Here is a 24,962-nt window from a genome sequence, read left to right as displayed (position 1 = left end):
TGTTACAAAATTTGGGGCTTTTTCCTTCAGGAAAAAGGCAAGCAGTGCATGATAGAGACTTCTTCGCACAGGACATAGTTAAAGTATGGAATTTGCCAGTGTGGTGTAGTGGTTAAGAGCGGTAGTCTCGTAATCTGGTGAGCCGGGTTCGCGTTTCCGCTCCTCCACATGCAGCTGCTGGGTGACCTTGGGCCAGTCACACTTCTCTGAAATCTCTTAGCCTCACTCACTCACAGAGTGTTTGTTGTGGGGGAGGAAGGGAAAGGAGAATGTTAGCCGCTTTGAGACTCCTTAAAGGGAGTGAAAGGCGGGATATCAAATCCAAACTCCTCTTCTTCTTCTTCTTCTTCTTCTTCTTCTTCTTCTTCTTCTTCTTCTTCCTCAAAATGTTGTCATGGCCACTAACAGTGTCGGCTTTGAAAGAGGATTATGGGCATTCATGTGCAATGGTTGTTAGCTATGATGACTGTGTTCTACCTGTGTTTGATCAATGGTTACGAGCTATCGCCTCCTCCCACTGCTGGAGGCAGTATGCCTCTGAATATCAGTTGCTGGAAGTCACAAGTGGGGAGACTGGAGTTGCAGTCAGGTCCTGCTTGTGGGCTTCCTATATGTTGGATGCACTGGGAATACGGAGCTAGGTGGTCCTTCGGTCCAATCCAGAAGGGCTCTTCTTATGTTCTTGTGAAAGGCAGGATATGAATGCAAGAAAAACAAACAAGCCATACAATTCACAGAGAGCAACGGTCTTAAAAAGATATGCAGTGTTTCCTTTCTCATAAACAGCTTGCCATCAGTATGTACATTCCTCTGTGGAAGAGTCAAAAGCAAAGATCAGGAGCACTGAGGGGGAAGAAACACATCCAAGATTTTTGCTGCGACCATACAGCCCTGACTCAGTTCCAAAGCTATCTGATCTGTGTAAGGCTCCACTGTTATGGCAGTCAATACAAATGTAATAATCACAACTTCCCCGCCAAGTCATACAGGGAATTGTGGTGAGATGCTGATAATTCTTTTTAAAGGCCTTCACAGAACTACAAGTCCCATGGTTCACAGGAAAGGGGGGGAATGACTAGTATAATTATGTCCTCAAAATTGTTGTGGGGAGAGGGGACTGATACTTGCACACCTGGGCTATATCTCTTCTTATACCTGTAATCTCAAACCCACCATAATTAATGGCAAGTCAACTAGCTTGCAAGCATTGTTGTATCTGATAACATAGGTTGTTGCTTGTGAGAGGAGAGCCCATGCTGCTATACACCATTAAATCTCTGAGCTGTCGTTTTTGCTACTAGAAACCCAGATGCTAGAACACTGGTTTAACTTTCCTGATCCTCTGGGTAAGAACCCCTCTCCCCTAACCTTCATTCCATTGGGAAACACTGTACTCTCAACTTTTAAATCGGCAACAACTGCTACAAGCATTTTAATGCATTGAGACAGTGTAAAATTAGAAATGGGCTTTAAAACACAATTCTGCAGATCTGCAGTACAAAAGATATACGACATGTAGAACAAATATTTTTCATTCTTTTGCATCTTCAATTAATTGACTATATAGAAATATTATTCTACACAAAATAAAACTAGAAGCTAGTTCTTAGGTTGGGCTTTTATTTCATAGGGTAGGGTTCAGTTACAGAACAGACCCTTTGAAATTAATGTACCTAACTTAGGTTGTTCATTGTTCATTAATTTCAATGGGTCTGTACTGAACCCATAATAAGTATTCCGATTGAATAATTGAGGAGGTAAACGCAAGATGAACAACATTCATTCCCATTCATAAGTGAATATCCCACATTGGGTAAGGTAGTAGGGTGATAACAACCAACCTAAACAGCCATTAAAAGTTGCCTATGAAAGATTGGGGGACGTGGGTGGCGCTGTGGGTAAAAGCCTCAGCGCCTAGGGCTTGCCGATCGAAAGGTCGGCGGTTCGAATCCCCGCGGCGGGGTGCGCTCCCGTTGTTCAGTCCCAGCGCCTGCCAACCTAGCAGTTCAAAAGCACCCCTGGGTGCAAGTAGATAAATAGGGACCGCTTACTGCCGTACGGGCAGGGGTACCTTTACCTTTACCTTTATGAAAGATTGGGAAAGATTGAGGGTGCAAGGAGAAGGGAACGAAAGAGGACCGGATGGTAGGACAGTGTTCTCGAAGCTACCAGCATGGGTTTGACCAAACTGCAGGAGGCAGTGGAGGACAGGAGTGCCTGGCATGCTCTGGTCCATGGGGTCATGAAGAGTCGGACACGACTAAACGGCTAAACAACAACAACATGAAAGTCACAGTTTTTCTGGCATAGCCCTTGTTCTAGTTATAACCTCCAATTAAAAAATGAATATTTAGTTATTATTTTGTTTCACACAGTTAACCTCTGTGTTGAAAACACAGCATGAAATAAGTGTTCTAATGCTGAGATAATACTCTATGGGATATTAAATATTAAACTTCAATATTTCACCACAGAAAAGTATGCACTCCAACTGGATGTGTCTTTGCTGTCCATAATGCTAAGCTTCATTAACTCTTTTAATTTACAGTAACATTCCCAAACACACTTTAAAACGAGCACGAACAGTTACTGCATGCTCATAAAAAAATGCTCTTAATGTATATTAAGAAATAATTGCATAGACACAAATCATTAACAGTTAAGTCTTACTAAATATGTTTTAATATTACCACTCTCAGTTAATTTACACTGTCTTATTAAGTTGAGATAGCTACATTTAATGACAGCTAATGTGTTTTCAGATACTACCCAATTATAACCTTAAAAATAACACTTGCCCACCAAGCCACTTTGTAAGCAGTTCCCTGGTTGTGACATTTACTTGCATTTTGAAGGAAGGGCTAACCTCTGGCAGCGGCAGCAGCAGCAGTGGCGTCTTTGGGGTCTGCATTCATTCCATGGGGCGTCATGCCCCAGCCTTTGTCAGCAGATAGCAAAAATAGGAGTTTCTAGCTGATTCAGTAGCTTCTGCCATACTTTCAGGGCAGATGCTGTCCCATGGCTACAGTGATGATGTACGGTTTAATATTCACAGGAAACATAATCAAGCATAGGAATGGGAAAACCCAATGAAAGTGATGAGTGGGGTGCTGTGGGGTTCTCTCCTGGGCCCATCATGGTTCAACAGCTTTATAAATGACTTGGACAAAGGAATTGAGATGCTCATCAAATTTGCAGATGACTCCAACCTGGGAGGAGTAGCTAATGCCACAGAAGACATTATTGGGATTCAACATTAATTTTATTTATTTATTTAATAAAATAAATAAAACATCAGCATGAGAAGGACATAAATATCCAATGGGAGATTAACAGATTAAAGGCACCCTCCTAAGACTAAAAAGGAAGAAAACTATTTTGAGAAGGAGTTTTACAATCTCTACAGCAGCACGTTGATGGAATTAGTCAGGAAGAGTGAAATATATTTCCCTTACATTTTTCCATATATTGTTTAATAATACACAAGCATAAAAATGCAATAGCAAGAAGCAGAGCAATTTCCTCACTTTTGCAAGATGCACAGTATGTCTGAAATATGTTATGTATCTTTTAATGTCTGTGGGTTTGTTTTGTTCGTTTTTACTCTTTCTTGTTAGGGTTCGCAAAGAGCCATCAGAGTTGATGGGATCTGATGGTTACAATGGAGGCAACATCAAATGCAACCACAGAAAACTCTGATCTTGTGAAGGGAGCTCATCTAGAGACAGATGATTGGTTGGCTTCTCCGAGAACTATCAGCGATGCTGAAGATGAAGCTACTGCGAGGGAGAACATTCACACTGACACTGAAAAAGAACCAGTAATGAAAGAGCCACTTGTGCTGATAACAGATTGGGATCCACGGGCTTTACCTAGCCAGGAGGAAGAATCCTTGAGACGCTCACGGTATAGGTTAGGAGGCTCTGCTGATAGCATATTATCTTTAACTTCTTCCCATTCTCTCCTACCTCTTGAATGGAAAATTTTGAGATCTAGTCAATCAGAGAGCACACTGGCACATTTTTCTGATGCCACTCTAGAAAACACAGAAGGAGGACATAACGATTCATCAGACAATAACCAAGATGTTGTGGATGATATAATTGGAGATGAAGTTGCTTTCAAAGTATGTACTCGTATGCTCAACCATAATTTAGGGGCTGCTTACACTGCAGATTCCAGGACAGCCTTTCCCGTAATACACAATGGATCACCCAGCCCTAAAGATGCAAACTACTCAAAGAAAACTTCAGATAGTTCACAGTGCAAACATATACTGCACCCAAGAACAGAAAAGTTTCCAGATGTTGGAATGCAAGCACATAACTCAGGTAACTAGTACAATCATTGGTGGGTGCTGGTTGTGACCCGGCGCGGTGGCTCCTTCACACACAACCCATCCACCTGGCTACCATGGTGCATTCTGGGGTCCCACCAGACCCAGATTTGAATTCTGAACCAATCCGCATTGGCTGGGGGGGGGGACAGAGAGCAGACCTTGCTGCCATAGTCTCCACTCAGGTCTGCTCCCAGAACATTTAAGCAGGCCAGCTCATAACTCAGGTAACTAGGACAATTAACTGGGTTCTTTGAATGAATGAATGAATGAACGAATGATTCAGTCGTGTAATGTTCTTCATGTGTCCTTTTTCAGCAGCTGATAGAAAAGATTCAAGTTTGACTGACCAGCTTTGGACAGCTGCTGCATCAGCAAAGAACTTACATAATATCGCCGTGTCAAATGGTTGGGAAGGCAATTCTTATCATCACAAGGTATTAAAAAAAATATTTTCTTTAGTGTCATATAAATTCAAATGTTACGTATGTTTCTGGACTTTATGCATATTAACTCCTAAATCATGCCAAAGATCTATCATAGCATCCTATTTTCATAATGGCGAACCAGATGCCCATGGGAAAGATGTCCCAAGAGCACTCTCCCCATGGGTGATTCCCAGCAACTGGTATTCAGAGTCAGATTGCTTCCAACTGTGGAGGAAGAAACATAGCCATCATGGCAAGTAGCCTTTGACAGCCTTATCACTCATTCATCTGTTCCCTTTTAAAGCAACTACATTGTTGGCCATCATTACCTCTTGTGGGAGTGAATTCGACAGTTTAACTATGTTATATTCCAACATTCAGCTTCGTGGGATAAACTTGGAACATGAAGGTTTGGATATGGTGGTTCAGCTTATTTACTAACCATTAGTATCCAAACTATATATACATGGAAAGGGCTCGTCCTTGTAACCTTGGTAGTGCAAGACATTCATAATAAAAAAACTGACAGTAGCAATCAGGAAAGAAGGCATAAAGTTCCTGGCATATGAAATGAAAATACCAAAAATATCTTCCTCCAAAAAAAACTCCAGAGAGGTGATATTAAAAAAATAGAATATACTTGACTTCCTTTTCTTAAGATGTGTGTTTGGGAGGATTGATTGTGAACTAGTACTTTATTTGAAAATGATAGGTTTGCCTCAAGTTTGGCTGGCACAAATACATCTCATATACCACATTGCAATAAGCAATGTGTGAGGATAGTATGTTTTGGTTAATGACAATGGATGCTGTATTCAGCCTATAATTAGCAGCCCCAGCTATTGCATGATATGGTCGATTTATACTTGCCTTCTAGGTATCTGCAAATAGTTCAAGTCTTTTAAAGGAAATCCATGGAAACCCATAAAATACGGCATAAAATGAGGAAAGTATTTGTTAATGTTACTATGATTGTTTATATGTGATAGTTTTGATTACATCAGACAGGAAGGCTCACAAAAGATTTTTTTGAAGTCTGAATAGTATATGTGCCTCTGAACTAAAATGTAAAACTTCCAAAACGCAGCACTGGTGATGGTAGCGGGGAGAAGGAAGAAATTCCAGGTGTTTGAACATCTTTCTACAAGCTCCAGTTCTTCCTCCTTTTTCCCATTGTTTTCTTTGCATTGGACACGCTAAACCAGGCTGCTGCTGCTGCAGCAGCTGCTCAAGCTGTGCCTCTTGACAATAGCCTTGCCTTCTGGCCTGATGATGGTTAGATTCCCAACATAAAAGCTCTTTTCTGATGTAAATGGAGGGCAGTGACATTACACAAGGATTGTTGGGGATGCTGGATGTGGAATCATGAAAGCCGGCCAACCAGACAAAACGGCAGAGGTAAAATGGTAAAGTGCTGTTAAATTAAGGTTTTCTTTTTATAAAATATGAATAGAGCCGTCATCAAGCACTAAACAAAAGCTAATGCTTCATGGTAGCAACATATTTAAAATAACCCTTTCTTTGGGATGAAACATTTCAGTCAATGTCTGAAGCACAAAATATATGCTTATGTGAAGAATCCAAATCTTCCAAATAATGATTATCTGCCACTACCGTTGTTTTCTTTTTAAAGAAACTAAAGTATTTCACCGATGCAAGATTTAGGAGCTCTTTGTATAAAGCAAACTTCATGGATTTTTGTCTGAATGTATATAACTGTTTCCTGTTTTCAAGATTTTGCATTTCTCTGCTCCTTTTCTCATTTTGAGCACGCTTACATTGTAGCACTCTGAATTTTCTCCAATTATACTTTTATGCTGCATTTGTTTATTATCTTCACTGAGTTTTTACTGAAACCAACAACCACTGCAGTTTCTTTATCTTCAAAAGATTAGTATATATGGATATCAGCAAATTGTGGGGTATAAAGCAGGCGTTATATGGATATGGGTGAGAAGCGTATCCTTTGTTATGGTTTTAACAATCCACTTGCAGTGTTTCATTCACAGTAACATGTCTAATCACAAACTTTTTCTCAGCAGTGAAGGTACCATCTAAGTTTAAATGTATATTGTTATTCAGTTTTGTGCTGTTTATACGATAAGAAGCTTTAACCATTCATATATTTCAGATATTCAATATTCATATTTCAGATGGTAAAAAAACCACATGTTTTTCTTTAAGGATTGTTGGAAATAACAAGGTTGAAGTTCTTACTCTTTAGGGTGCCACAAGACAGGGCTAAACTTCTGAAGTTTGAATCTAGTATATGAACACCTGACTTGCTCTTTTGAACCACTTATGTTGCATAGATATGGCTTAGAGTTGTCATAATTTCATAATCTTTGTGGGGGTTTTGTATTGTGTTAACTATAAGATGCTTAATGGACCTAGACCACAGAGGAGCTGAAAAGTATCCTATCAATTCAGTAGTAGTAAAAATAATAATATACAAACGCAATCTTTGTATACTGAATAAATGCACAGGTTTGTTTGTTTTTTAAACAAAAGAGCTTTATTCTTAATACATGGAAAACAGCACACGTCACAATATACAGAACCATGCAACAGTTCTCATTACACAGCACAAATTAAATTAAACACTTGAAATTTCTTCTTGACTTTCTTTTTTTTCTTTTTTGTTAGTCAACAAAGAAAGGAAGGGCTCCTGCAATGTCAGAGTTTCTGCTGAAATCTCCAGATGAGAACAAACAGGAATTTCATCAACCCATGAAGAATGTGCAGGCTAAACGTCAAGTACTGTTGAATGGACAGAGTCCACACGCAGATGATGGCAAACTTTACGGGAAGGTGAATGATTTGCATCTATATATATATATAAAGTTTCTTTCATTATAAGAACCTAAGAAGAGCCTGCTGGATCAGGCCAGTGGCCCATCTAGTACAGCATCCTATTCTCAAAGCAGCCATCTGAATGCCTGTGGCTTCCAGCAACTGGTATTCAAAAGCATTACTGCCTCCTATGGTGGAGGCAAAGCATAGCCATCATGGCTTGTAGCCACTGATAGCCTTACAGTGGTACCTCGCAAGACGAATGCCTCGCGAGACAAAAAACTCGCTAGACGAAAGGGTTTTTTGTTTTTTGAGCTGCTTCGCAAGACGATTTTCCCTATGGGCTTGCTTCGCAAGACGGAAACGTCTTGCAAGTTTGTTTCCTTTTTCTTAACACCGTTAATACAGTTGCGACTTGACTTCGAGGAGCAACTCATAGAATGCGGTGTGGTAGCCTTTTTTGAGGTTTTTAAAGACTTTGGTGATTTTTGAAGCTTTTCCAAAACTTTCCCGACACCGTGCTTCGCAAGACGAAAAAAATCGCAAGACGACAAAACTCGCAGAATGAATTAATTTCGTCTTGCGAGGCACCACTGTATCTGTCTAATCCCCTTTTAAAACTATCCAGCTTCATGGCCTATTGTTTATGCACTGAGTGAAGAGGTACTTTCTTTTACCTGTCCTGAATCTTCATTGAGTCCAGCTTCATTGAATCTCCATGAGTTCTAGTGTATAAGTGCGGGAGAAAGACCACTCTCTATCCACTTTTTCCATACCACGTGTAATTTTGTAAACATCTATCATGGCACCTCTTTCTCCCCTTTCAGGACCTTTTCCAACTTGGCAATATCCTTTTTGAGTACCGGAACTGTACGGAATATTCCAAATGTGGTCACACCACAGATCAGTAGACCAGCATTCTGATACCAGCAGTTTTATTTCCCATTCCTTTTCTACACACACCAGGTCAACATCTTCATCAACTGAAACACTTTCACTTTGCTGTTATCCTTAGTTCTGGCATACTGTGAAATTCGAAAACGAATAGAGAATGTTCTTAAATAGGCATATGACAGCTGCAGGAGTGAAGCTACAATTAACTCACCAGCAAAACTATCCAAAAGAAGTGGGGGCACGGGAAATAAAAAGTGTGTAATTCCCCATTCCTTTGCTTCCTCCCTCCATATTATACAGTATACTTAAAGAACAATTGATTGAATAGATTAATGAAGCGGTTGTGTACTTGCGTGATTTGACTTCTGAACAGGGGAGTGGCAAGTCAAGTGAACTGAAATGCTTCCGAAATAGATAATCTTGATTGTACACTAAACAGATGGCAATGGCAGGAACTCAAGAGATAAATATAGTCCAGTGAGTGAGTTGCTGCAGACTCTTAGTCAGGGCTGTAAGCACAAGTTTATAGGAGCTTATCTCACAGAAACTTTAAGAACAGAAGGGTAAAAAGAAAACATATAGAGGAGAGAAATCACTTTTTTGTATTAACACTTATATGCCACCGCATAGCCAGTAATGAAAAAAAGTAAAGTAATCAGAGCAATGAAAGTCAAAGACTAAAATTCTAAGCTTTACATTTTCTCAGCTAAACAAACTAATGGATGGGTATGGAAAAACCACAGGTTTTATCCAGTAATGAATCTAAGAGATAGCATACCACACCAAAAATAAACAAAAGCTATCCAAATAAATACTTGAACTCTCAAAATATAACAATGACGATTTTTACAAGTATGGGAATGCCAGTATGCAAAGTAAATTTGTGGGAAAAAATAAAAGCTTAATAATAAAAAACATAAGATACAAGATAATAGATCAGGTTTTTTCTTCCTAAATTATAAAGAAGGCTCAGTCAAAAGTGAACATAGAAAACTTATTTCATATTCATTGATAGGATGAGGAATACTATAAGCAAGAATGTAAAAAATGCATTGTACAGAATTCAAATATCTTGTTATTTCCTTTGTTCTTAAAGGTTGTCCCAATTTCCTGCTGTTGCAAAATCCCAGATTTTATCAATCCAATCATTTATTGTTAGTGCCTCCACTTGTTTGCATCATTTGTGTGTGTGTGTTTGTTTGTGTGTGTGTGTGTGTGTGTGTGTGTGTTTGTGTATCACACACAGAGATGGATATAAGTATATGTGACTTTATATAGATATATTGTAAGACATCAATTTAGAAAACTCAGAAGTATGGGGAAAGTACATAATTAATTATTGTTCAGAATTACAAATAGAATACCATATTTTTATCTTCTCCGTGTAATTAAAAAAATGTGGTTTTTTAAACTGGAATGTTTCAAAAGAACAAACTAATGCAAATATTTAATTTTTTTAAGGAGATAGAATTTCTTAATGAGGAGCTGTCAACTTGTAGCCTGCCAAAATTTGAATGCAACTCTCCCGGAATTCTACAGCAACAGATTGGTATGAAGTCATGCAAGCTTGTTAATTTCATCATTCAACATTCAGTGCCTTTATTTTAATTTCCATTTGAATGTGTGCTAATTTGTTTTTATATGCATCAGTCCACATGATGATCCACATTTATTAATTTCTGTGAAAGTTCAAATATCAGTTTAGAAAAACCTTGAAACCATGTTCTACTCCTTCTAAGTACTATAGGATGAGTGTTCAGGTTATTGGCACCACTACAATACACTGGCTACAAACAGCCAACACTATGGCAATAAATTTAAGCATCAGCTTAATGCATTATTTCCCCCTTCCCCGCTAAAATCTCTAAATGCACTCAAGTAAACAAACTCCCCCCCCCAAACCAATTCAAGCTGTACAATTTCCCCCCAAAACTTTACTCAAAGTCAAAGTGCTATTCCTCTTTTCATAGAATTGCAGAGTTGGAGGGGACACTGAGGGTCATCTGGTTCGACCCCTGCAGTGCATGAGTCTTTTGCGCAAAGTGCGTATCCTATGCCTCTACAAATACTAGGCACCATTCAATCAAGGCTGTATTTTTATGCACACTTTTAATTCATTCTGAGAAACAAGCGTAGTCCTGGGATGCAAGATAAGTATTTTAAGTCCCTTTTATTTCAGTAGGAGAGTTGCAATCCTATGCACATCTACTGAGAAATAAGCTCAGTGAGACTTACTTCCCAGGTAAGTGTATCTTGCATTAAAGTCTTAAGCACAATAGGCCTTAAATGTGACTTGATGATGCATACTGAATATTTTTGCATATTGATACACAGGAAACCTTAAAAGCCAGATCACCGATCTTCAAGAAGCCAATGAGACTGCGGTCTTAGAGCTAGCAAAGGCAGATGAGGAGATTTCACAATTGAAGAATGAAATGGCTCAATTAAAATCTGAGTATATGCAGAAGTTAGCAGACTCTAAAGAAGAAAATCTTAATCTGAAGAAAAAGGTAAGGGGTCTGGGACAATCCTTTATTATAACTTATATACTTTAATTTTAAACCTGTGTTTTTCTTTAAGTGGGGTAGAAGACAGGTAATATATATTTAATCATGTATCAAACAGTAACCAAAGCTATAATTAGTCAACGGGTGATATTCATTTGTTTTATGCCTACAACTGTGAGCTTAAACATTCTTAGTATGTATTTGTCTCCTAAATGTTTTATAAAAGAATTGCATATTTTACACATTCACTGCTAAACCATGCTGTAAAGAATGATGAACTCACTGCATGCAGAAAAGTACCACAGAAGAGAAAGAGTTCTGGCCTTTTTACTTGCATGCTTGGTTTGTTTGTTTATTAAATTCGTTCTTCACTTATTTTGCCACGGCAACTCTAAGCGACATGCAATATTTTATGTGACTTACAATTTATTTTTACATGGGAAATTCAAACATAAGAACCTGTCCTGCAATCTGCATTGGCACAGGACCAGGTAGGGTGCATTGTGCAATTTCTCTGCACATGAATATAATCCATTAGGCAAAACTTTAACCAACCTGGGAATTACAGCAGTTCAGAAGCGATCAGTTATGCTTTAAACAATTGATTTCTTATATGTTGATTTCTACTCTTCATTGCTTTCCTCCTTCATGATCAAGAATCAAAACACAGTTTAAACTAATTCTTCCCCCTCTAAAGATCAATAGGATGCACAGCAGACATGATCCAGGAGACACTTATGAGCAGACCTTGCATGAAGAGATTTGTGAGCTAAGAGCGGAGTCCAGGAGACTGAGGGAAATCGGCCACCAGCTGAATGAGGAAAACCACAGGCTGAAAGAAGAGCTATGGGATGTAAAGAGGAAATATGAATGGCTCGTGCATACAGTTGCTGGCAAACAGGATGGTAAAGGAACCACCATTATGGTATATTGCTTGGGTTCTTATGATGATCAGTAAACAGCCCAGTATGTTGCTCCAGCAAAGATAGGAGGCCACATCTCATTAACAACATTAACACCAGTTACTTCTGAGCAATGACTTTATAGCACAGCTTCATGGCAGTGGCATAGCATGGGCAGGCACAGGGGCAGTTGTCCCAGGTGCATAATTGTTAGGAGTGCAAAATTTCAACACCTGAAGCTGCCTCAATACAGCTGCACAGTTCCGTCACTGGGCTCTGTTGAAAATGGCTCCTCCATGCAGACTAGGAAGTGACCTCTGCAGACAATGGAATGACTCTTCTTGTCTCTGCAGCTGTGATTTTCTGGGTGATGCAGATGCCATTAGGCAGTTGAATGCGCATGCATACTCTGTCCCCTCTCTGTGTGGCCCCAGGCGCTGGCAACTCATGCTACGCCACTGCTCATGGAGCCCATTCTTCTGCATGGGTTCATCATGTGTCCACTGCAATATAATACAGGAGGAAGACTGACTATAACAGGCCCCTGTATAAAAAATAGCTGCTACTCGCCATGCAATCAGATAGACCTGGTGCTGAGGTTTCTTAAGAGGATAAAGTGCATTCAACAGATTTTCAATAATAATAATAATAATAATCACTGAAGATATAGTGACAATGAATTTGATTTCAACCACCAACTTCAATATGAATCCTATCATGGAGAAAAAGGTGTGAAATTTCTTTCATAAGCTGGATAAAGCAATAACTTGTAGTAGTTAGTGTAGCAAGTAAGGCTTTTATTGATGCATGTACAGAGATATACATCATCTCATCATTCTGGGTTGCCTCTGTGTTTGTGCCCAGAATGACTGTGTGTTCATTTAAAAAGATCTTGTCTCTAGTCATCTGGTACATCTTTATACCCTGAACAATTATCCCAAGTATTTTATAAATTATCCGAGGTAAAGCTACAACATTAACAACAATACTACCACAGTGAAATTCACCAAAACCAATCTTTATTGGAATTCGAAATGCCGGAAGAGGTATTTGTTGATTAACTGTAAAGGTGATTAACCCTCAACAGGTAATTAATACTGTCAGAGTTGACGGTTAGCAAAAAGAGATCCAGCACTGCAGAAAAGGGACTTCAACTTTCTCCTGCAGTCACAGCAATGCTGAATCATGGCAAATAGCTATAAAATAGCTTTCTTAAAAGTGCTTGAAGATCAGTGCAACTAGCAGCAGTTTGTATATTTCTTTTACATTAAGTTCTTCCAATGAGTATCTAATGTTACTCATTTGATTACAGTTTATTTTAAATGTGGCATCTGTGATAAGTAAGACAATTCTGTTCCCAGCTATACTAAAGCCAAAGTGTATTTCTCACGTCTTAATTTAAAATAATAATAATAAAGCAGGAAGTTGCTCTTTCAGAAGACATTCAACCAACAAACGGAAAAGACATTTCACTTTTTGAAAATACAACATTTTAATAATTAAATCATCAGTGCTTGATAAAAAATAGTTTTGTTTTAATAGACTGCATCAACAGTGATTTAAAAAGATTGACTGAATGAAATATTATTGCTTTATAATATTTAAAATATCTAAGCAGAATTTGATAATAAGCAAGGCTTTTATTTTTATCTAGAAAAGATACAAGAATGTTCTAGGAAAAATGCTTCTTCCCCATCATCCATAAATAGTGAATCTACAGAATTTCTGATTTCTGGATACTGTGACACAGGGCTAGCAAAAGAAAACAGAGACTTAAAAGGTATGGTAATTAAAATATGCAATTGCACATTTTCTCATTTTGCCTTATTATCACAGAAAAGAATAAAAAAGTATACTGCATGTGCCCATGAATCTTCATATGGAAAGAAAAATCACTTAACTGGTTTTCTGTTTTCAATTTTCTTTTTATGCAGTCAGTGAAAAGTAAGATCTAATTGGCTGATTAGTGTTGTGAAATACTTCTTCCAGACATTCCTTGCCTTTGGATTTTATTCATTATTCTCTATGGCCTTTCCCCACAAAACATGCCAGATTTCAGTGGACCCAAAATATAGGAAAAATTCTGAGCTTGGGTGTTATTGATTTTAGTAACGCATCTGCATGCTTTATTGGATTGGGATAAATTAAGAACCTCAAAAGTGTAGACTGCATTCGTCCAATATGGGGGAAAGGAAGATTGGTCAACATACTGTTTTCAGTATTGGCAAAACAGCCACAAAATGTGATGGCTATGTAAGGATTTTACATTATCATAAAGGCATTCAGACAGACAACTGAAGAAAAGACTAACCTTGGAGCTGGGAGTCCAATTTATTATTATTATTATTATTATTATTATTATTATTATTATACTGCCATAAAGTACATAATCAAAATAAAACAACAAATAAATAACATAAATAAATAAACAAATAAAACAACAACCCAGTAAAACACACACACACACACACACACACACACACACACACACACACCATATTTGTAAAAGGGCATTGGATGTCAATCAAATCAACCAAAGGCCTGGTTAAAGAGGAATGTTTTTGCCTGGCGCCTAAAGTTGTATAATGAAGGCACCAGGCAAACTTCCCTGGGGAGAGCATTTCACAGACAGGAGCCACTGCAGAGAAGGCCCATTCTTGTGTTGCCACCCTCTGGACCTCTTGAGGAGGAGGCACACGAAGAAGGGCCTCAGAAGATTATCTCAGGGTTATCTTATCTGACCATTCTTATCTTATCTATTCTTATCTGACCAATAGCTTTATCTAGAGACATTATTTTCATCCTTGGAGTTGTTACAATATATCTGTAGTGGTATATCTTATTATTTGAACGAATGTGCTTTTGGCAACTCCATACCATTTTCCCAAGAGCACAGAAATAACCAGGAAAGTCAAACCTTTAGCCCCGGGAGTTTATCAGGGCCTTCAAGAATCCCCAATACGTCCAATGACACCTCCAGGGTTTGAAGCAGACTAGCCAATGACGGAGGCCACATCAGTGTCTCTTCCCTTGTCCCCTTTCAAATTAGCAATATGGGTTCAAGAACTGTGGCAAGTAAAGAGAAGTTTGATCAAACTGAGTGCACTGGAGCAGGCTGTACAAATTACAGTGTTCTATCATTTTTTGAAAAAAAACAGCAACCAAACAAACCATGGATTGATGCACTTTAATGGTTTCCAGGATAAATATCTAGCTTTTTACAACTTAAGTATCTGAGGTGAGATAAGGTTTTTTTAGTTTTTTGCACACAAAATTATAGAATATTCCCTGAGCATCTGTTGGGCATCCTTGAACAAAATATTGCAACTAGATTTGATCCAAATTTTTGAGCAGCTTTTTAATGTTTTTTTAAATCATATTTCATAAACCTTTTATTGGCATCACATACAACATCCAAAACAAATCAATGCAGAATTACCACTTCCCCAGTGGCACAAACATTTGCTAAAAGAAAGGAAGCAGAGCAGTCTATCGTCACATCTCTTGGTCTCCAGGGAGATCAGACATCTGCAGTGTAATTTTTTCCCCTTTTAATCAAGATGATGCATCTGAAGAGGTCACAGAGGCGAGCAGCAGCAACTTTCCTTGCATTACTCAACACAATCAAACAAGTCATGAGAACTATGATCAAAACATCTCAAGTTCATCTTCGAGTGGTGTCTCTCAAGTGGACACTTGCAATAAATATTATCCAAACAGGTAAGAATTGAATGGACATGAATATGATTGTGTTGTAAATGTAGTTTTCTGCTGTAAAGAAAAAGGTTGAGACCCCACACTGTGTAGTACTGCCAACTTAATGAATGCAAAGAGGTCAAGTAACTCTTCAGCAACAGTCTAGCTAAAGCAGGAAAGCACTGAAACATGTCTGCTGGGCTTGAGCTCCTCACAAGATCAAGGACTGACTTTCCCCTTTGCTCTGATTGTGTATAGATGTCAGCCAGCACATTAGATGAGATCAGTCATGATCTTCTGTGCGCTCCAAGATGCGACAGCTAGGATTGTTTCAATTTATGGATATAATGCTAGGCTCACTTCAGAAAGGTAGGGCTGTGAGAACTACGTGGAACTGAATGAGTGGCAGGTGTTGGATTGACAACTGTGGGTACACTGATTGCCCCAGCAAAACCACTGAATAGGAGGGGAAGCAGTAGCATAGGGGTCCCTTAATGCTAAGTAAGCCAAAACCAAGATAGGCACTAAAACATACCTAAACCTCAATCCAAGCCTACTGCATGATGGTTTTAACATCACGAATGACAGGAAAAGATCTCCACCAAATATTCCCTTTAGCACAGGGGAGGGGGACCCCTAACCCTTCAGGACTCTCCCTAGGTCACACATCTCACCAGCCCTACTCCACACCCTCTAAGTAATTCTGCTGGAGTGGAATGTGCCCTTGAGATGTGCTAATGCCCCTTGCTTGCCTGCTTGGTGCAATAGAGAGGGGCCTGTGCCTGTAGAAGCCTTTGGCTTTGTGTGTCTGGAACGTGACATATTTTATAAAGCATTGTTTCCATTGCTGCACCCACTTTTGCCTTTGGCCCTAACACCATGTGAATGCAGGCTTTGAAAAGTTGGCCACGAGGGAATATGGCCCTTTATTTCTGCAATTTTCACATAAAAAAGACAAAGCTATGTACAGTGAAAATCTATTTAATTTCTATCCCACCCTTCATTAAACCTGGTGATCCTATGGCAAAAGCATAGAATAAAAGCATTTAAAAACAATGACCAATATGTTTTTAAACAATGACCAATATGTTTTTATGTTTTATGTTTTCTGTCCAATATTCTATGTCTGACCAGGACCCTTCCATGGCCCACATACAGCGGGTAGCATTTTAGATCTCTGCCTCCTCCTTTGCCTTTCTTATCTGTCCTGCAATGTTGTTAAAAAGACCTTCTATAATGCTATTAAAGAGAGGCATGGACAAACCTAAATCCAAATCTTCCACAAATACTGCAGTGATTCCCAATCCTTTACAAGGATAATAATGAATTCCTTGCTTTCCTAGAGACAAATGAAGCAGCTTGTCCTCAGTCTCTTTCATTTATCATTACCGTTTAAAACACAGAGTAAGTTTTGCCAAGAAAGGAGTTTGATTTTGTTAAAATGTGTACAGCAGCTACTACTTGTTGAAGGTGAAAGAACCTGCTGCATAAAATATTTTTCTTGCAACTTCTCTGTAACATCAGAGCTGTGGCTTACATCAGAATAGCAGGGCTGTGTCTTGTTTCTTCTGCAGACCAAGTAGCAGCCAGCTGTCCCCTAATTTTGTGCATGAAAATTCCCACATGTTGTTAGAATAAAGAATTTGAACAGATGTTATTGTTACACCCCCCCACAAAAAAAATAAATCATCACGGCTCTTTTACAGCAATGAGAATACAGTGTTAGAGTGCATATAAGTTCAAGGAAAACAACTGGTTTTCTCAGGTACCTGTAAGGGCCAAAGTAGACATGATGTGAGAGATCTGTGATCACATCTCAGGTATTTTTATACACTTTAAAGCAGCAGTGTGGGTCCACAAATTGTACAAGAACCACAGCACTATGGGAGAGGAGTGTAACCATTTTCTTGCATGTCATTTCACCGATATAAATACCATCCAGTGAAGCTGTGAAGGAAGAGGAGAGAAAAATATGGGCACCCATATTGTACCCATCTTTCCCCCCTGTGGGCATTTCTCCTATTTAAATATTTACAGAACTGTGATTATCCCAGAATGGGAAGAAGATGGGAACAATATAGGTGTCAATCCTTGCCCTTCCTACAAATTAACATTAGCTTGGGGTTGGGGGTGGGGGCTGACTGAAGGAAATGGAATTGTGAGGGTAAACACTCAGCAACATGGCCCAATCCAATTTTGTTTCTGCAAAAAGTTGTTGGGAGATTCAGTCCCAAGTTTCCCCTGTCATGTCTAGTTTGTTCATAAGATATGTAGGATTCTTTGGTTATCACGAAGAGTCTGAATAATAAAGTTGTGCTGGAGTACAAAAAAAAAAGGACTCTTATGTCTTTCAAAGGAAAGCTATTGATTTTCTACAACTTTTTATCCCAGGGTTTGTCTAGATAAGGCAGTACTATCAAGACGACCATTTGCACCCAGGAGTGTTACAGACTTGAAAGTTGGAAACCTAGTGAAATTTTCATGCCCAGCAGGAAAAATCAGCAAGGGTACTGTTAAATATTTGGGACCACTTTTGGGGAGAGAAGAGGACTACCTTGGAATAGAGCTGGAAGGGGATCAAATAGGAAGGCATGATGGAACTTTTCAAGGAACACGCTACTTTCTTTGGTAATGTTTACTCTTTTACCTGGCAATAGTATATTTGAGATCTTCCCTTCCCACCCTGAACCCAATTTTCCCCAGGGGCAGAAATAAAGCAATTTCACAGTCTTCTTATTCAACATTTTACCTTTACCGTGCATAATATGCAACCACTAATGGATGACAAATGTGTGTTGGCAAGTTTGTGGTTTTGAAGTATTGCGCAAAATACAACATTACAAAAGCTATACTACTCAATTGAATATATTACTGGTGAGGACAGGGTTCATGGCATGCTCCTTAGAATTAGGATAGTAACTAACAATAGCAATAAGTTCACTTTTTATTGATGAGAGCTTCAGGATTTAGCTACTGTCTGTAGCAAATTGTGTTAAGCATTGATATCAGTGTAAATGTAAGTACCTTGCATCCTCCCACCTGTAAAAACTGGTGTGCAAGAGATGGAAAAAGCAAAGTATGTGGGAAATCCTGTATCACCACCTCATCAAGACTAGAATTTCACATTTTTTTGCACTTTATCAAACAGTAACCATGCCTTGTACTCCTAATTCGGAGTGATGGCAAATTAATGTGCTGTTATCAAACATTTAAAAAGCATTATTCTCTTTGTAAATGCACCATTTGCAACTTAAAACATGTGTAAATGCTTTACGCCATCAATTACAAGGTATTAAATGTTTCACTCCCATAATTGTGGGAGTTTTGGAATTCCTTCCCTACAGAGGTGTCTGGCACCTTCATTATGCATTATTACGTACCCACTCTCGTTGTGATTGTAATTCATTTTTAACTCATCCTGTGACTGTCTCATCCTGTGACTGTCTGGTGAAGTGGGTAATAAATCTAAAAAAAAAGTTTTACTGGTGCTATTAAGCATTGCAATGGATGTAGGAGAAAAATCCTGAAAATATGATGTTTTCCTGGCACTCTATATGCCTGTTCCTGCCCACTTTCTGCCTCCAATCAATTATTTTACATCTATGTATTATAAATGTCTGAAAACTTACTTTATATAATGGACATTATGAAAATTCTGAAGAACAAATTGCTTCATGCATCACTAGAGAGAAAAGCTTGCACTCAGAAATTCTATAGTTCAAAGTAGGTCTATAAACACAAGATGTGTGCATGAGCCCAAGATTCACCTTATATTTGTGCTTAGGTTATATATATATATATATATGAGTTGTTCTTTCCACTTCAGTCTGTGCTTTGGGTTCAGAGGCACTTCATAAAAACAAATTCATTCTTATGGTGAATCTAAAAATTACTTTTCCTTCTTTTTGGCAGAAGTTGCTGAAATTTGCAAGTGCATGAACCCTCTAGTTTTTCTTCAGACTGCATAAATCTTTGCAAAACTCCTCCAGACTAGATTAAGCCTTCCAGAGGCTTCTGTGTGGGATGTAAAAGGAACTCACATTCTCCATAATCAGTATTAGGGCAATGCATTTGCTAGGCCAACTAAAACTCCAAAATCCATATTAGTTTAATATTTTCAAGTTCAGGGAAGCATGGGGGCTTGCGTCCTGCTTTTTCATAACTTAAAATAATTAAGAGGGAGCTGAGTTGTGTGTATTCTTGCTTGTGCACTTTTCAAAACATTAGCTGGCTTTGCTTTCCTGGAGTTTCTCCCAGAGTTTGTGGGGACAAAACTAGTACGTAAAATACGAGTGCTTTTAAATTGCTGGAAACCTCAGAGTTTTGTGCGACTGGAACAGTGCATGTATCGCCTATTAACTACAACCTATAACAGGAAGGGACGCGGGTGGCGCTGTGGGTAAAAGCCTCAGCGCCTAGGGCTTGCCGATCGAAAGGTCGGCGGTTCGAATCCCCACGGCGGGGTGCGCTCCCGTTGTTCGGTCCCAGCGCCTGCCAACCTAGCAGTTCGAAAGCACTCCCAGGTGCAAGTAGATAAATAGGGACCGCTTACTAGCGGGAAGGTAAACAGCGTTTCCGTGTGCGGCTCTGGCTCGCCAGAGCAGCGATGTCACGCTGGCTACGTGACCCGGAAGTGTCTCCGGACAGCACTGGCCCCCGGCCTCTTGAGTGAGATGGGCGCACAACCCTAGAGTCTGTCAAGACTGGCCCGTACGGGCAGGGGTACCTTTACCTTTATAACAGGAATAGCCAAAATAGTGGTTTCCAGATGTTGCTAAGCTACAACTCTCAGCATCCCTGCTGAGCTGTAGTCAAACACCTAGAGGGCACCATATTGGCCATCTCTAGCAATTCGTATCTCCATTCCAAGTCTGAACCATGCTGTGCTCTTCAAAATTTTAATACTAGCTTTACTTCCTGAGCAACGGCTGTAACTTCAGTGCTGCAGGGAGTGTTTATCTATCCCCTCAAATAACCCTGATATCTACTTTCAGCAATGCCTTATCATTTTTTGAGCCTTTCCTCAATTTTTTTTTTCCTGTCTCTACCAGTGCTACAGTATACATCTCCACTATTGTATCTCCCAGAGTATAGGTGATAAAGTGGTGAAAGAGAAACTATCCTCAACAGCAAAGATATTCCACCCTATTGGGGGGGGGGGAGGGGAGAGAGAGAGAGAGAGAGAGAGAGACACTAAAGTCACAATTAAAAGATAGTCCTGGTAAAGGGTTTCCCACTAACAGAAAATTGTGCATTTTCCCCCTGTCGTGCAGAAATATCTTTGTTGTCTTTAAATTGTGGCCTTTTAGAATCCAAACAGAAAACACTGTCCAGCAGCAGATTTCTGTTTGCATGACCATCAAAGTAACTTTCACCGAGTTTGTAACTCTTGTTGGTTAGTTAACTTTATGTCATAAAAAAGTCACATCAAAGAACCATATCCACATTACTGACTTTCAAAATTTGTTTTCCAGTGCACCTAACAAAGGAGTTTTTGTTAACTTCAGCAAAATCATTATTGCCTGGGAATAACGATTCCACTACATCCTGAACAATGAATGCATGGACTTCAAAGCCTTCCAATATATTGTGCTTCTGCTGCAAAGAAGAAACAAAGTGTTTAGAACTCTGTTCATCAGTGTATTTCTTCCATTTTTATCAAGTTGTATTTGAGCATTTTCTAGTATTGTATTTTTTGTAAAATAAAACTAGTTGTACTATTACTGAAAATGCAAACAGCAAACATCTGTACTCAAGTCATAATAGGTATGAATTCCCCCAATGAACTGATTTAAAACAGTTTATTTTACTTTCCATGTAGAGCAATCAAGCTTATGATTGCTTACATATTTTTACAGAGAATGGAAACACATGAACAAAGTGGTAAACAAATACAGCTGAAGTGATTTCCATGATTTTCCATTAGGAAAAATATGCAATCATAACCGCAGATAGTTGTTGCTGCTCCCGCCACCCCCACTTAAAAAAAATGTACCTGAAGGCATGGCTAGGATAGCCTCTGTGTACAAGTAGCAGCCCAGGATAGCAAATGAGCCGAGGATAGCAAAAAATCTGGATTCTTCCGCCATTCATAAATAGCTACAACGGACTAATACAGCTATCCCTCTGAAAATTAGAAAAATGCTTATCACAAACTTGCTGAATTGAATGTACCATGGTTGGGAGCACATTTGTAAACAACTTCTCCCTTTTTGGGTTCACAGTTCACAGTACTGGTTATGAAAATAATTTTTAGCTAGTTTTCAAGCTCTTCCAAATCAACTGTACCATTTCACCAGCCATAAGAGTGCCTGGCGAGAGTTGGAACCTTTTCCTGATAGCAGTAGTAATAGAAAAGTCCTTCATCTAAGTACGAAGGAGCTGGTATATCTGACTAGGCATGAGAATTTATTATTCACTGGTAGTAAAAATGGACCTAGCTTACATTGTTTGGAATTTGATATTTATCAGCCATAGGTTCATAAGACATGATTACATATATTTTATCTACCAAGCTCCTAATTCATTACTTGGCTTGAACTGGTACTTGGACCTGCTGGATCTATGATGAAATAGTGAAGTGACATCATAAAATGGCAACTATAGCAGTCCCAAGTATTCTAAACAAGGATTTTGCCCAGCCCTAGCTAAGAGTCCTTTGGCTCTTGTGCTTCAGCTCAGATCATAGGCAAGGCACTGGGCTTATGTTACCTAAGGGAGACCAAAAAACAAGGCACCTGAAACAGCCCCAGCTGATTAACTTCAGCCCTCCCTTGCACTACTCATGTTAACATTATCTAAGTTACCCTCTGCCCTGTCCCAAACCACCTGCAAGTAAGTTCTCATGACAAACACCGAATCTAAAATGATTTTATGGTAATAGTGCCTTGGCTTGGTTCCTGTGTAAGACGGAACCATAGTTAAGGATACAGCCTGAGGGAGCAGATTTTTGCTAAAGAGGGCAAGATACTTTAGCTCACTGTGGATCTCAGCCATGCTGAAATGTTAGCTAGCATCAGTTCAGCAACCTATAGAAGCCGCTGATGGTGTGCTTAGTTGCAGCTTGTGACTGAAATGTGGATGCAGCCTAGGAATTTGATATAGATGCATTTATGTAACTCGCATGCATGATCAAATGTGAAATATCTGCATTGGATATTAAAATGCAAGAGTTTCCTCTAGCAACTATAATTCAAAAACTTCCGATGTTCATAAACAATGAGACACCATTTCTGCAAGATGATATCCAGGTACCTAATTTTGACTTTTATGGAGTTCCACAGATTCACTGGAAACCGACAAGACCAAAACATGTTTTTTCTTCTTCATGATGGAGATCCAAGTAGTCACCAAACAAGATAGGTACTTATTTTCTGGTTAGAATGTGTGATACAGCAGTTGCTTACGGAGAAAGAATCCGCATGAAGCTGATAGAGTAGATGACACAGCAAGAAGTATTTTAAAAGGTTTCTTACTACATATGGAAACAAATGCAGGATGTTACATTTTCTTAGTTTATTGATTTTTTATTTTATTTTAGGAAACTGCAGCTCCCAGTATATGTCATTCCGAGGTCCCATGCATGCATAGCCTCTTAATGCCTTTACACATTTCATCTTGCAGTAATTGTTTCCATTCACAGCATACATAAATCTAGAATGTAAGGAAAACCCTATTTACAGGATTTCAAAAGATCATGGTTTTTGTTTTATAGTGAAAAAAATTAACAGGACTTCAACAGAGCAAAAAGTATAGATCAGATACATTGGCTTTGTCACAGATAACACAATTCAAAAGTTTGTTCAAAGGTCTTGAGAATTAGAATATTGCTTGACTCTTGGCCTTTGCTCGTTTCAAAAGCAAGAAGACCTCTCAGTAATAACAGAAACAAGATGTCAATAGATCAAATACATGTCAACTTTGAACAATTATTTGGGAAAACAGATAGCACACAGAGGCAGCATTGGCTATAATATGCATTTATTTCTGTGCACATTTTCAGCTCTCTGTAGACTCATAGCACCTGAGCAGGTGACAGAGGAATTGAGAGTCCGCCTGGATACTTCAATAGCTACACTGTAAAATTTTGTATTTCAAATTACATGTTTCACGCTTCTTGTGTTTATCAAGCCAAGATCACAATACCATTAGCCATCAGCATGTTTAAACTTTTCATCATCTCTTTAAAATTAAAAAAAAATGTCTTCAAACAGACTAAATCCAAGAAATTTTAAAGAGATTTATAATCAGAGGGGTGGGGAAGTGAAGCATAACGCAACTGAAAGAAACATTGACTTAGTAGTATGACTGAGACCAGCTCTTTAAAAAATATACTTGCTTCACACATCTGCCATAACGGGGAAAAACACACATACCACAGACACACAAACACACTTCTCAATTTGATCTATTTCACAAAACATTTTCTCGTTGCTTTCTTAGCTCCTCCATTCCTACACAAGCTAGCTTGATAGCAATATCATATATCCAAGTACAGGATTTAATTTTTGTATGCTATAGTATATTCCAATGTTTTCCACAAGCTATTCTATTGACTAAAACTTGGAGGAGCTTTTATATTTTATATGGAAAGGGAAATCATTTTACCAGCAGTTAAATATAAAACAGGCATTTATAAACAGACATTTACTTGAGAAACTGGACAGTATTGAATAACTAGCATCCAATAAGGGTACTCCCTGTACTGACCCAAGTTCTATGGGCAAGGAAATGACCAGCTGTTACTAAGAAGTAGTGCATTTTAAATATTCATGATGACCTCAAACGCCCATCACACACAGATGTGCACGTTCGAAGTTGTATACACAGCACTGTATTTAGTATCATGGGGTCTTTCATACATTAACCAAAGGTTTTATGCAATCAACATTTATTCTGGCATAACCTAAACCCACTTTGGTTGGTGTCACCTATTCACAAGTGAATTCCAAGTGGAAATTGATACCTAATGCTCTTATATAACTTCCAGATGAAAATTAGTTTTATTACCATCATCAGTTTTACAGTGTGGATATTTACAACAGTTTTGCAGTAGCTTTTTTGCAGCATATATACTAGTTTTGCTTTTCTTTGATTATTTTTTTTGCAGAATCAACGAGTGTAACTGATTAGTTTAACAAAAAAAATTCCTTCCAGTAGCACCTTAAAGACCAACTAAGTTAGTTCTTGGTATGAGCTTTCGTGTGCATGCACACTTCTTCAGATACCATCTGAAGAATCAGATGTATCTGAAGAAGTGTGCATGCACACGAAAGCTCATACCAAGAACTAACTTAGTTGGTCTTTAAGGTGCTACTGGAAGGAATTTTTTTTGTTTTGACTATGGCAGACCAACACGGCTACCCATCTGTAACTGTGATTAGTTTAACGTTTCTCCTAAGAATCA

General features: G+C 38.7%; 1 protein-coding gene across 7 annotated transcripts in view; it reads left to right on the top strand.

The window, feature by feature from the left end:
- The window catches only part of LOC114596189 (uncharacterized), a 32,855-nt gene extending 11,576 nt beyond the window's left edge, over positions 1–21,279 (top strand). For 3 of the 7 annotated variants that reach the window (XM_077927399.1, XM_077927398.1, XM_077927400.1), the window contains exons 2-12: positions 3,618–4,331; positions 4,655–4,773; positions 7,411–7,575; positions 9,913–10,000; positions 10,631–10,693; positions 10,786–10,961; positions 11,656–11,863; positions 13,515–13,640; positions 15,421–15,580; positions 17,948–18,184; positions 21,031–21,279. In XM_077927399.1, the coding sequence (XP_077783525.1) occupies positions 3,653–4,331; positions 4,655–4,773; positions 7,411–7,575; positions 9,913–10,000; positions 10,631–10,693; positions 10,786–10,961; positions 11,656–11,863; positions 13,515–13,640; positions 15,421–15,580; positions 17,948–18,184; positions 21,031–21,088 (2,079 nt within the window). In that variant the 5' untranslated portion in view covers positions 3,618–3,652 and the 3' untranslated portion in view covers positions 21,089–21,279. The remainder of the gene's footprint in view (positions 1–3,617; positions 4,332–4,654; positions 4,774–7,410; positions 7,576–9,912; positions 10,001–10,630; positions 10,694–10,785; positions 10,962–11,655; positions 11,864–13,514; positions 13,641–15,420; positions 15,581–17,947; positions 18,185–21,030) is intronic. The other 4 variants (XM_077927401.1, XM_077927403.1, XM_028727431.2 and 1 more) reach the window with 4 other exon arrangements.
- Positions 21,280–24,962: the final 3,683 nt, after the last annotated feature.

This window comes from Podarcis muralis, chromosome 4 (assembly GCF_964188315.1).
Source record: "Podarcis muralis chromosome 4, rPodMur119.hap1.1, whole genome shotgun sequence".
NCBI lineage: Eukaryota > Metazoa > Chordata > Lepidosauria > Squamata > Lacertidae > Podarcis > Podarcis muralis.
Note: the sequence above shows the minus strand (reverse complement) of the source record. Positions and strands in the feature narration are given on the sequence as shown.